This window comes from Diabrotica virgifera, chromosome 2 (genome assembly GCF_917563875.1).
Source record: "Diabrotica virgifera virgifera chromosome 2, PGI_DIABVI_V3a".
Classification (NCBI taxonomy): domain Eukaryota; kingdom Metazoa; phylum Arthropoda; class Insecta; order Coleoptera; family Chrysomelidae; genus Diabrotica; species Diabrotica virgifera.
The window spans coordinates 160,846,687-160,860,248 of record NC_065444.1 but is presented as its reverse complement, the minus strand read 5'-3'; the positions used below and the strand labels follow the sequence as shown (position 1 = coordinate 160,860,248).

The 13,562-nt window shown below is 31.8% G+C and overlaps 1 protein-coding gene across 2 annotated transcripts in view; it reads left to right on the top strand.

Annotated features, from left to right (window-relative positions):
* LOC114327758 (PDF receptor-like) overlaps positions 1–13,562 on the top strand; it is a 1,644,969-nt gene that overhangs the window by 1,041,704 nt on the left and 589,703 nt on the right. For both annotated transcript variants that reach the window (XM_050642878.1, XM_050642879.1), the window contains exon 5: positions 13,088–13,192. In XM_050642878.1, the coding sequence (XP_050498835.1) occupies positions 13,088–13,192 (105 nt within the window). The remainder of the gene's footprint in view (positions 1–13,087; positions 13,193–13,562) is intronic.

Sequence of the window (13,562 nt, the reverse complement as noted above, 5' to 3'; positions counted from 1 at the left end):
GCTAAAAGAACCGACAAAGAATCAGACGAAATTGTTGCGGAGCTGTCATTGGAACTCTTAAAATACTTTAATGCTTCATAAATTGCTATGGCTTCAGCAGTAAAAATTGAAAAATTATGATCCAGTGTAAACATGTTTTCTATACTTTTTGAGGGGATATAAAAAGCGCATCCAGTGCCAAAAGAAGACTTTGATGCATCTGTGTAAATAACTGTTGATTCTGGCCAGTTTTCTAATAAATTTCTTAAAATATTGAAGCTGATTGCAGTATTTACATGGTACCTTGGTTTAATTACCGTAATAGTTTGAAAAAAAGCATCAAAATCTTCAAAGTTTGAGCTGTTATATGTATGTGAGTTGGTGTAATCAGAATATGAGAGATTCCTAAAAGCCTCACAAAGTGGAGGGGAGTTCTTGTGGATCCAATATTTATTTATTAAATCTGCATTATTAAGTTTGCTAATATTGGAGTAGAGAGAGGGGTTTCTATGACAAATATCAATCAGAAATTTTTGACTAAGATATTGTCTTCTATATCTCAATGGAAATTCGAGAGATTCAACATATAACGAATTGGTTGGAGTTGACTTCATAGTACCCAGGCAAATACGTAATATTGTATTTTGAAACACATCTATTTTTCCCAAGATATACTTAGCTGCTGAACCATACAAAACACATCCATAATCGATGATTGATCTTATGTACGATCGATAAAAAAGCAATGCCGTTTCTACATCGGCTCCCCACCAAGTTTTAGAAATTGCTTTAAGGAAATTTAATCCCTTGTTGCATCTGTTTAACATGAATTCGATGTGTAGCTTCCAAGTTAATTTACGGTCAAGAATCATCCCTAAATATTTAATTGAGGCACAGAAATTATACTCACGACTGCTTACTGTTATTTTGTCTATTTTTGGGAGATTATGTCTCGTGAAAATACATATACTGGATTTGCTCGGTGCTATTTCAAATCCATTTTCTTTGAACCAGCTATTAGAGAAGTCGTCCATTTTTCCTAAAATTTGTATGCACTTTTCGTATGATTTGGAAGATGAGTATATCAGAAAATCATCAGCATATTGTATTATATTAAAGCTGTTATTTACCATTGAAATATTGTGCAAGTCAGCTGTATACAGATTAAATAATAGAGGGCTTAAAACTGACCCCTGTGGAAGTCCTAGGTTATTATATCGAGGACCTATCAGTCTATTATTATTAGATCTCAGATAAATTTTTCTGCAAGTGTAAAAGTTGAGTATGGTTTTCGCTAATGCAGCTGGTATGTGAAAATTTCTAATCATTCTTTCCATTAGGATGTCAAGACACACACTATTATATGCACCTTCTATATCTAAACATATTGTAGGTAGATATGTATTATTGGTAAATGTATCCTGAATGTCTGTTACTAATGTAGCAATAGCGTCTATAGAACCACATCCTTTTTTGTATCCAAATTGAAATTCTGGAAGTAAGTTATTCCTATCTAACCACCATTCTAGTCTATGTTTGATCATTCGTTCTAATGTTTTTAGTAAACAAGACATAAGGGAAATGGGTCTGTACGAATCTGCTAAGTTGGAATTTTTACCTGGTTTGAGAATAGGAATAATAATTACTTCTTTAAATTCATAAATAACTGAATTATTAATAATTATGTCGTTAAATATATCTAATAAAAAGAGTTTAGCAATTTTAGGAAGAAATTGAATCATAGGATATTTAATATTGTCTGGTCCTGGGCTTGTGTTGCATCTGTTTTTGAGTGCATATTCTAACTCAGCAATTTTAAATGGTTCTAGTAAAAATTCCTTTTCATTATTTTTTGTAGTAGGTATTATAATTTCTCGTGGTTTAACAGATGGTGGTGCTATCTGGTCAAAAAATTCTTCCTCTAATGTAATGTCAAAGCATTTTGTATTCGATATTGGTTTTCTGTTTATTTTCCTGGCTTGATTCCATAAGGATGATGATGGAGTATTTTTGTTAAGGGTGGAGACAAAATTTTTCCAACTTTGTTTTGCGATTGCTTTCAGTTTTTTCTTACCGTTTGCTATGGTCTCTTGGCATTTCAAATAGTTCTCAAAATTCGAATTGTGTTTATAATTTGAAAGTGATTCTTGTCTCTCACTGATGATTTTGTCACAATCTCTATTCCACCAGGGGGGAGGGGTTCGAATTTTGTTTTTAAAAGGTTTGTACCGTGGAATTGAAATTTCTGCTGCCTGGTTGATCCCATCTATTAAGAAATTGTATTTTTCTGATATATTTTCCATTTGGTATTGCTTATCAAAAAATTGTTCTACACAAGATGTATATAAATACCAGTTGGCCTTTTTTACGTTCCACTTGCTCGCGGGATTAATCTCCTCATTTTTATTCTGGCAATTTATTTCCATGTTGATGATAAAATGGTTTGAACCTAAAGTGTCAGGATAGACGGACCAGTTTATTTTACTAGTTAGTTCAGGCGAAACAAAAGTTACATCAATGGCTGAAGTATTTTGGTCAGGTCGGGTAAAAATAGTTGGTTGACCATTATTCATTACTATATAATCCAAGTCATCTGCAACTGTTATGAGTTGTTTTCCAACTGCGTCATTAAAAGTCGATCCCCAGATTGCATGATGTGCGTTGAAGTCTCCACCTATAATTGCTGGTTTACTGACTTCCGAAAAAATATTTTTCCAATCATCTACTGTGCTCTTACTTTTAGGTGATCTGTATATAGATAATATGCTTAATTCACTTTTTTCATATTTAATCTTTGTACCACAAACTTGAATATCCTTATTAAAATTACAATTTAAGTTGAATTCACTAAAAGAAATTGAATTATGAATTAATATACCCACACCGCCAAAACCATCTTGGCGATCATTTCTGATAAGATTGTAACCATTAAATCGATACTGCAAATTTCTTTTAAACCATGTTTCACTTAAGAGGAGAATATCTATTTTTTCTTTGTTTAAATAATTCATTAAGCTACCTTTATTGGCAACCGCAGATCTAGCATTCCATTGACTTATTTTAAAAGTATTTTTAAGAGACATTAAAATTTACTATTATCTACTTTATCCAATACTTGTTCTAAACCTGAAATTATTGTTTTATCGTCTATTGTTTTTATGTCTTCCAATGTACGAATGTTACTTAAAAGATTGATTATAAAAGATGACACACATTTAGCTAATTCATTTTTGTTGTCAGTTTTTCCATAGTTTGGTTTGTATGGGTTAGGAGGTAAGGGTTGTGAAGGTCCAAATGTGAATGGAAAAAGTGGTTGATGTGCTGGTGATTGCATAGGAGGGGTGTTGGCTTTTCTTTTCTTTGCTGTAGGAAGGTTTTCACTACTAGAAATAGTTTGACGGTGTGTTGAAAATTGGGTTTGTTTCATACTTATATTAGGCCGATTTAAAGAAACATTATTGTTATTTACAGGGAGTGTGGGAAATTCTTTATCATAACTTGAAAGAACAGAAAAAGGATTGTGACTGATTTGGCCGGAGAATGAATTTTCGCAATATAATTTTGCTTCTAAAAAGGTAGTTTTTTGCTCTATCATAATGGTCTTGATTTTCTTCTGCTTTTCATAAAAAGGGCAGTTTTTAGATATTGTTACATGGTTACTATTTTTACAGTGAATGCAAAACATACTTTTCTCACATTTATGATCTGGATTTTTTATTTCACCACACTGTATACAGGATTCCTGTGAGCTTTTACACTGCTTAGAGACGTGCCCAAATTTGAGGCACCGGTAACATTGAACAACCCTACCAACAAAATGCTCAACAGGAAAATAAACACGATTGAAAGCAACGAAACTGGGTAGAATATTTCCCTCAAAAGTAATGACTACAGTTTTCTTATCTACATATTCTATTGTACTTTCTTTTTGAATCCTACGTTTTGTTCTGTATATATTTAAAACTTTTGACGTGCATTCAATATTCTCTAAAAGATAATTAACATCAAACGTCGTATCCACGTCTCTTACCAACCCTTTCACTTCTAACAAGTGATTTGGTATATAAGCTCGCAAATTATGTTCTTTTAGTGACTTATTATTTACTAAGTTGTTAGCATCTAAACGAGAATTTAATAAGACTTTTATCCTATTCTTCCCAATACTGCGTATTTGCTGTATGTGAGTAAATTTTAACTTTTTAAATAATAAATCCCCTAAAACCATGGGGTGTAATCTTGATAAATTACTTAAATCACCAATTCTTTCAATATATACCCAGATATTATTTAAATTGTACTTATCTGACTGCAAATTAAAATGCTTTATCTCCTTTTCCTTGGTCTGCAAATCATCTTTTTCCTGAGTTGTTTCACCACTAGTTTCCAATACACTATTTCCACTAGACACGTCCATATCATTTTCTTTCGTCAAAGAGGACGTCTTTAGATTTTTATCCCCCATTACGGGGTCTATTTATTTAAAAACACACAATTTATGTATTTATTTTTAAACAATCACCAAAACAAAAAGAAAAAACTAGAACTAATTAACAAGCTATTAAACCAAATACGATTACTACTAGACACGTCCGTATGGCTTAAAAGTATGCGGCAGAATGAGGTAATATATTAATAAGTAAATAATAAGGGTACGTAACAACTTAAAATATTATAAATTTTAATGAGAAATTTAAGTGTTGAATCAACAATAAAAATGTTGAATAAAAATGGAGAATAATAAAAAAAATATTTTTTTCTGTAGAGGAGAGGAAAGTATTATGGAATACCATTCGCATTTTTAAAAATATCTTTTTTTTTTGAATAACAACTCTGAAAATCGTTAGGTATAATAAACTATCACTGGTAAGAAATGAAATATTTATTTTACAATTGGAGGTTAATATGAAATATTCGGGTAATATGGGATACATGTTATATTCATTAAAAATAAAGTTAGACTTCATAAATCATTAACTCAAAATAAATATTTTCAACTAAAAAAATCATATTTTTAAGATTATATGCTAGTCATTACTGCTTCTACTCTATTTACAAAAATCACACACATACTCTTCATTAACTGTTCCGGTACATACAAGGTGGGCCCACAAAGAACTGTTTAAGGATTGAATCCAAATCTCTCGTCGTTCATCTTCAGAGAAATTTTCATTACAGAAGATACATTCACAGCCTTTGTTTTCTCGTTCTTTAGCTAGCCATTCTTCTAGAAATACCTACCAGTCCATAATGATGGTAGGGGAGCCCAAGCGGGGATTTTTTCAATTACTCGCGCGCGTCAGGTTATCATATTGGGAGAAACCTGGTACCCTGCAGATGTACTTCTACCATATATTGGCTCTTAACAAGGGAAGTTCAAGGGGACCCGAAAAAAATCTATCCCTAAAAATACTCGAAATTCTCAGATTAAGATAAGGTAAGTTAAGTACATGCAAAACAGTGTATATTTCAAAAATCTGATGATTTGGGCGGGGCGGGGCTTAAGAAAATGGGTAAGTCAAAAAGTTTCACAAGAAAAAAGCGAATATTTCGCGAAATGAACGATAGATCTAAAAACAAAAAATACGTGCTCAATATTTGTCAAAAATCTATCGAATGATACCAAACACGACTCCCCACGGAGAGGGGTGGGGGGTAAATTTAAAATTTTAAATACGAATTCCGCGATATTTTGCGAAATGAACATTTGATCGAAAAACTCAAAAATACACTTATTCAATATGTTTGAAAAATCTATCGAATGGCACCAAACGCGACCCCCCACGGATGTGGGGTTGGGGTTACTTTAAAATTTTAAGTAGGAGCCCCCATTTTTTTTATTGCACATTAGGATTCCTTACGTAAAAATAAGTGACTTTTATTGGAAACTTTTTTTTTAGTTATGGATAAATGGCGCTATGATCGGAAAAACCCATTGTTGTAAATGGAAAATTAAATTAAAAATGGAAAGTCCCCACTAAAACGGAAGACTTTACTTAAGCTTTTTTGGTTTTAGCAGCTACTCTTCATAACCCAATAGGTCCCCAAAGCGCTCGAGTGACTGCACATTTAGCATACTTTCCTCCCCTACTATAAAGCACTGCAACTCAGAAACAATGCATTTCATTGTTTTTGGGGCAATGAGACCTTTTGATTAGAATAATCAAAGCTACGACCTACCTTCAACGTTTCAGCCAATTTATCCGAAACCAGTTTTATATAAGAAAAGTGCCGGGACCCTTTAGTCAAATTTGATTAGTAAAGTTTTATTTTTGTGTGATTGCTTATTAAGGGGAAAGGCGCAAAATGTCGTCTGTCAAAATTTTCAATGTGTTTTAAATGTATTCATTTTTGTCAAATCCTGAGAAAACTCATAAGTATTTTTTAAAAATTTAAACTCAGAATGAAAGAATACATTATTACTGAGGGTCTATATAATTTCTTGTTGGCAGGAATTTGTTTAGAGTTCTAAACATTCTTTACACTATTAGACATTGCTTCCTTAAACGTATCTTCCTTATCTACACTTAACCCAAACAATGAAACATAAAAAAACATAATAGAAGGGTTCTTTTCCTCCAGGACCTAGACATAGAACTAACAAAGGCTCTTATCCAACGAATGGTTGAGAATCTGAATAATATTCTCATTGTAGTTACAATGGAGGGTGTCTTGGAGCAAAAACTTAAAGGCATAAATTAAGCTAAATCTGACGATAAACTTCACACGACAAAAAAGCGGTGTTCCATTTGCGTCAAATAAGTTATTGGTAGAAATGAAGGTGTAAAAAAACTGTCAAAGACAACCATAATGTATGCGAAGTGCTATATATTATAATATATGTGTCTGGCAAACACAGTAAAAAAACGAATGTCTGTTTCAATTGCAGAGATGCTGCAGTTCAAGTTTGGGAGTCAGATTAGCATTCTTATTTTAGCCTGTTTGTTTAACAGTTCGTTAGTTTCGTAAGGTCTGTACATTATTTATATTAATATTTAAGAAAATACTGTGTTTACTAAGCATAAGGTTCTTAAGTTTAATCCAGTTCTAACATTTGTAACAACTCTCAACAAATATATTAGCAATTTTCGAGGGGGACATATTTTACCCACTCTTGGACATACATGGAACCTACACATTGTTGGGCATTTAAGGGTTAATTAATTGTGGTTTAATCCCAGAGCAATATAACATTTAACTTGAACATGCTACATGGAAACAGTTTCAAAACACATTTAATATATTAACCCGGCACCTGCCAGGTGAGGTGCTACGAGCACCCCATAACACATTTTCATCACATATTTGGTATTTCAAGTTTGTTAACCGTGCTGTGCGTCATAGTAGCTTTCTATAATATTATATAACATAGATCTGTTTGCTTTTGAAGTGGTTATTTAGTGTCATTCTGAACTTGTAGCTCTAAAGTCGAATAGGGGTGTCATCATCTGGTAGTTTAAGTTTTAAATTTTTTTGTGTTTTTGATAAACAGGTCAGAGTTACATGTTTTTATTGTAATAACTGATTTAAATTATTAATATAGTCTCTATAATCAATAAATATTAATTTTCTTAGATATTTTACTTCACTTAATTTATTATGGGTTGATATTTGCTAATTTGCTTATAACACCTTTTTAATTTTATTTTTTAACTTTTATAATATATTAGTAGCTAGTAAGTTAATATAACATGTTTTTTTATATTCCTGTGTAACTCAACACATTATTTTGTTTATAAACAAGTAGACCACAGAAAATTTTTAAGGGGTGCTGTGAGCACCCCACGTGGCAGTTGATGCCTTTCAAAGCCACGTGGCAGGTTCCGGGTTAATATAGGTGTACAACCATTAATATATCTACCATATACAGGGTGTAACAAAAATACAGGTCATAAATTAAATCACATATTCTGGAACCAAAAATAGTTCGATTGAACCTAACTTACCTTAGTACAAATGTGTACATAAAAAAAGTTATAGCCCCTTTAAGTTACAAAATAAAATGGATTTTTTCCAATATTATTGAAAAGTATTAGAGATTTTTTATTGCAAATGGTCATGTGGCATTCTTATGTCAGGAATATCTTTAAAAAAAATTAAAGTGAAATTTATGTATACCTACCATTAAAATTTTATGGGGGTTTTGTTCCCTTAAACCCCCCCCCAAATATTTCTATACGTTCCAGTTAAATTATTATTGTTATACCATTAGTTAAACAAAATGTTTTTAAAACTTTTCTCATCATTCTCATCATTCTCTTTGCCTTATCCCTATGCGGGGTCGGCTTCCCTAATTGCATTTCTCCACACAATTCTATCTTGGGCCATATCAATGTTAATCCCCTTTACCAACATGTCCTGCCTTATCGTCTCCCCCCAGGTCTTCTTTGGTCTTCCTCTCCTACTCCTTCCAGGAATCTGCACTTCAGCTATTCTTCGTATTGGGTGGTTAACGTCTCGACGTTGAACATGACCAAACCATCTTAACCTATGCTCTCTCATTTTGGCATCAATTGGTGCCACACCTAGACTTCCCCTAATATACTCATTTCTAATTTTATCCTTCTTTGTCACTCCACTCATCCATCTAAGCATTCTCATTTCCGCCACATGCATTCGCTGTTCCTCTTTCTTTTTCACTGCCCAACATTCAGTTCCGTACATCATAGCTGGTCTTATGGCTGTTTTATAGAATTTTCCCTTCAGCTTCATTGGAATTTTTCTGTCACACAACACACCACTCGCTTCTTTCCACTTCATCCATCCAGCCCTAATTCTACTGCATGCATCTCCATCTATTTCTCCATTACTCTGTAATACCGATCCTAGGTACTTAAAACTATTGCTTTTTACAATCATTTCACCATCCAAAGATACCATTTTATTTGTAGTAGCTCCATCTTTAAATGAACATTCCAAATACTCTGTTTTTGTCCTACTAAGTTTTAAACCTTTTTCCTCCAGAGCTTGTCTCCACTGTTCCAGTTTTTGTTCTAAGTCTCTTTCACTATTTCCTACTAACACGTTTTTAAAACTTTTCTGTTTTTTTATAATTTTTCGATAAGTCAGTTGTCGATATTTTGAACATTTGTAAAATCCATCACAAATTTTTACATGGTAAGTAAGATTATAGAGATCTGGTAATAATATGAAAATTTATTGTTAATTTACATTTTTTAGGTATATTTTGAAACATATGAATATCCCGATAAAAAATCTTTTATCGAAAAAATACGCAGAGGCAAAAAAGTTTTAAAAACATTGTGTTTAACTAATGGTACCACAATAATAATTTAATTGGAACGTAGACACACATTTGGGGTGTTTAAGGGAACAAAACCCCCATAACATTTTTATGTAAACATATTAAAAAAGAAGCCCTATCTCCGTACAAACTGCCTTATCGAAAAAATACTGAGAGGCAAAAAAGTTTTAAAAACAGGTTGTTTAACTAATGGTACCGCAGTTATAATTTAATTGGAACGTACGCAAAAGTTTGGGGGGTGGTAAAGGAACAAAACCCACAAAAAATTTTTATGGGGTGTACAAATTTCACTGTTATTATTTTTTTGACATGTACCTACCATAAGAATTCTTCATTGCCATTTTCAATAAAAAATCCCTAATAGTTTTTGATACATATTAAAAATTCAATTTTCCTTTTTTAAATTCAAAGGGCTGTAACTTGTTTTATGTACACATTTGCACTAAGGCAAATTGGGTTAAATAAAGCTATTTCTGGTCCCAGAATATGTGATTTACTTTATGACCTGCATTTTTGTTACACCCTGTATATAACCATAATATGTATAACACTAAAAACATATTTCGTTCTGATAATTTATAATATAATACATATTACGCCTCTGTACCACTAGATCCTCGATTAGTGGATTTTTTATGAAAAAATGGTCGATATGTTAACTTCTTAGTGCAGTCGCTGAAGGTTTTCACCTCCGATTTCGTTGAACCTTCATCGATTTTCATGAAAATTGGTGAGCAGTTAGAGGATACCTCAAGGAATAAAGGAGACATTATGCCAACTTGCGCTTTTACCCTGGGGGTGGATGCCACCCCTTTTCTGGGGTGAAAATTATTTTATTAAAAATAATACCATAAATCGATAGAGAAATTAATTCTAAGCAAAATTTGTTATATTAATTTACTAACATAAATCCATACTTTTTGAGTTATTAAAGATCAAAAATTTTATTTTTTCATAAAAAAAAATGAATGTTTTAAAGCTGTTTTTCACGTATAACTCAAAAACTATTAGCTTTAACAAAAAAGTTATTATTACTAAAATTGAAGACAATAAAAAACTGAATACACTATTCACTCAAACTATCAAACTACTAAACTAATGTTAATTCAAAGTGAGTTATGGGTAATTGAATGTAAATTTTTTTCGATGAGTACTCAAATCTAAATTAATATTCAAGCTTAAATAACGGGAAAACGATAAATTTTATAAAATATACCTGCTGAACACTTGTCAAAGTACTTCAGAACATCTAACAAATGAGCTCCAGGAGAAGTTAATAGCATCAAAATTAAGCAAGTTATGATGAAAGTAAAAGAACCCTTTCGAATTTTTTAGGAAAAAGTGAAAAATAAAACATAGGCCATTTCCACAAAAATTAAAATTTATAGTAATCCTTACAAAAGTTTCTTTGTATTAGCATAAGTAATGATTTTAACAATTTTCACCGGTAGAGAATGCAAATTTTTGAAAAAAAAGATATAATTTAAAAAAATCTGAATTTTTAAAATCATCGCCATTTTCATTTTCTTTTGATAATAACTATAAAAATACTCAATATACGTAAAAAATTGTGAATAACCAAATTTTAGTTTTTTCTATAACAAATATTATACCTTTTTTACCATTTCTGTAGGGTGAAAAATAACCGAGATAGAAAGGTTTAATTCTAAAATTTTGCTGCGAGAGCCATGTAACCGTGGCCATTTAATCTTTGATTTTGAAAAAAGTAAGGGGTTTAAAAGATTAAGTTCAACGCATTTTACTAGCCTTTGGAATTAAGTTTCAAACCATTTTTAGGTGAACCTGTAATCTTAAAAATTAACGGAGTTATTAAAAAAACGATAACATTTTTTTGGAAAAAATTTATAAATTTTAATGCTATTAGTTTGTTCGGTATCCCATTTGATGGATATTTCTAAGTACTTTCACAAATGTTTAATAAGTTTATATTATAAAATGCATCATTCCCCGTAATTTAAACTTGAATACTTAGATTTGGGTAAAAAAATATGCATTCAATTACCTATAACTCACTTTAAGTTAATATTAAAAGGTTTTTTAGTAAGGAGTTTATTTAATTTTTTATTAGCTTCAAGTTTGGTAAGAATAAGTGTTTTGTAAGTTTTTGAGTTATCTATGAAACATCGGTTAAAAACATGTATTTCTCTTACGAAAAATTAAAATTTTTGATCTTTAATAACTCAAAAAGTTTTGATTTATTTTAAAAATTTTATATAACAAATTTTGCTTAAAATTTGTCCCCTATCTAATTATGGGGTTATTTTTAATAAAATAATTTTCACCCCGAGAAGGGGTGGCATCCACCCCCAGAGTAAAAGCGCAAGTTGGCACCATGTCACCTTTGTTTCTTGAGATATCCTCTAACCATTCATCAATTTTCATGCAAATGGAGGTTCAACGAAATCGTAGGTAATAGCTCATATCCACATTCAGTGACTCCACTATCTGGTTGCCACGTAAATCAATAAAACTCATAAAATATAAAAAAAAATTCTTTGTTATTTCAACCTTATTTCATGACTTAATTTCAGAATCCTTTTTTGTCTCGACAGTTAATCTATTAAAAGCCTTATAAAAATAATTGTCGCCACTCTCTGATATTTCTATTTATGGTCATTCGAACCGCACTTATGCATTTATTGTTTCTGTGATTCTACTAAAAGTTCTTACATTCGACTAACACTTTATTTGCTTCAAGATTCCAAACTACAACTTACAAAATGGCCTGGATCACGTGTACCAAAAAACGTTCATTAATATCAAGCTGAAAATTTGTTAGCAGCTTAACGGTGTCTCCTCAGACAAACTTTGATGTATAGGAACACTGAAATAGGGGAAGTTTTAATTTTAGAACAGATTAAGAATTTGGAACGTCGGACTACGGAAACGTCCCATGTATTATGTCAGACAGAACTTCCAATTTACTTGTTAGCCCTTCATTAAACTCCCATGCAAAAATAAGACTGGTATTTATCACCAACTGTGCATTTTAATAAGTCCGACACGTAGAACATGTCATATGACAGCAATTATGACAGGTAATAAATAGCAGTCTGATTTTTGCATGAGAGTTGATGAAAGGGTAACAAATCAATTGGAGGTTCTGCCCGATAGAATACACGGGACGTTTTTGTAGTCTGACCTTCCAAATTTTTAACCTGTTCCACAATTAAAACTTCCCCTGTTCCAGTGTTCCTGTACATCAAAGTTTGTCCGACTAAATACTGTTAAGCTGTTAACAAATTTTCAGCTTGCTATTAGTCAACTTTTTTTTGGTACGCGGGATCCAGGCCTATAGATTAAAACGGTTAAAAAATCGTTGTTACCCTTTTTGTAAGATTCCTACAAATGGCTGCTTTTTTACCGACACAATGATAATCACGTTCCAAGTTAAGACGGTCACATCATGCGTCTACGTACACTTTCGCAAAATCAATTCTCGTCAAGACAGAGCAAAGTGGTTTAAGTTTATAATTTGTTGTATTACAAAATTGTACAATAAAAGCGTTTGTGCTCCAAAATAAAATAAAATAATTTAATCTCACCGTCTACTACTATTAACACTGAATTGCACCTTGCTTCGACAAAGATTAATTTATTAATCAGAGTCTTTATAATCAACCACTTGTAAGCTGTTTCTCGTCTCACGTGGAGAACAAGAGACATCCACAAACTAAATTTGCATCCTGATAGAGCCTTCTACATAATAGTTTTACACGCAATTTGATATTGATTTTCTTTGTTAAAAACTAAATTTATATTTGAAACAAGTAAATTCTTGTTAATATTAATATAATATTCTTTTTAATAGTTATATCTTTACAGGTTGGTGTCCTCATTCCTGTGATATATATTTGTGTTGGCCGCCAACGCCGCCTGGAAAGAACGCCACTCAAAAGTGCCCTCCCAAAGAAGGATTATTAAAAAATGGTAAGTCAGTATCTACCTAGTTATAATAATATTGCATCAGTCCAATATAGTTTTCACCCAATTTTGAAAAAATGTTAAAAGGTTTGAACTATCCACGTCCGTCTGTCCGTAAACACAACTCCTCGGTCATTATACAAGATAGAATGACAAATGAGATGTCGAATGAAACCTTATATTAAAGATGAGAAAGTTGACCTTGAACTGCTGGTTTTTGAACCTGAATGAACTGCAAACGTAAGTGCCATTTTAAAGTCATTGAAATGGTATAAGCGATATATTATTCGACGTGCCTTAGCAAGATGGGAACAAATGTATAATTTGGAATTTTATATCATTTCCGGTTGAAAAATTTTAATCGGAAATGTCATAT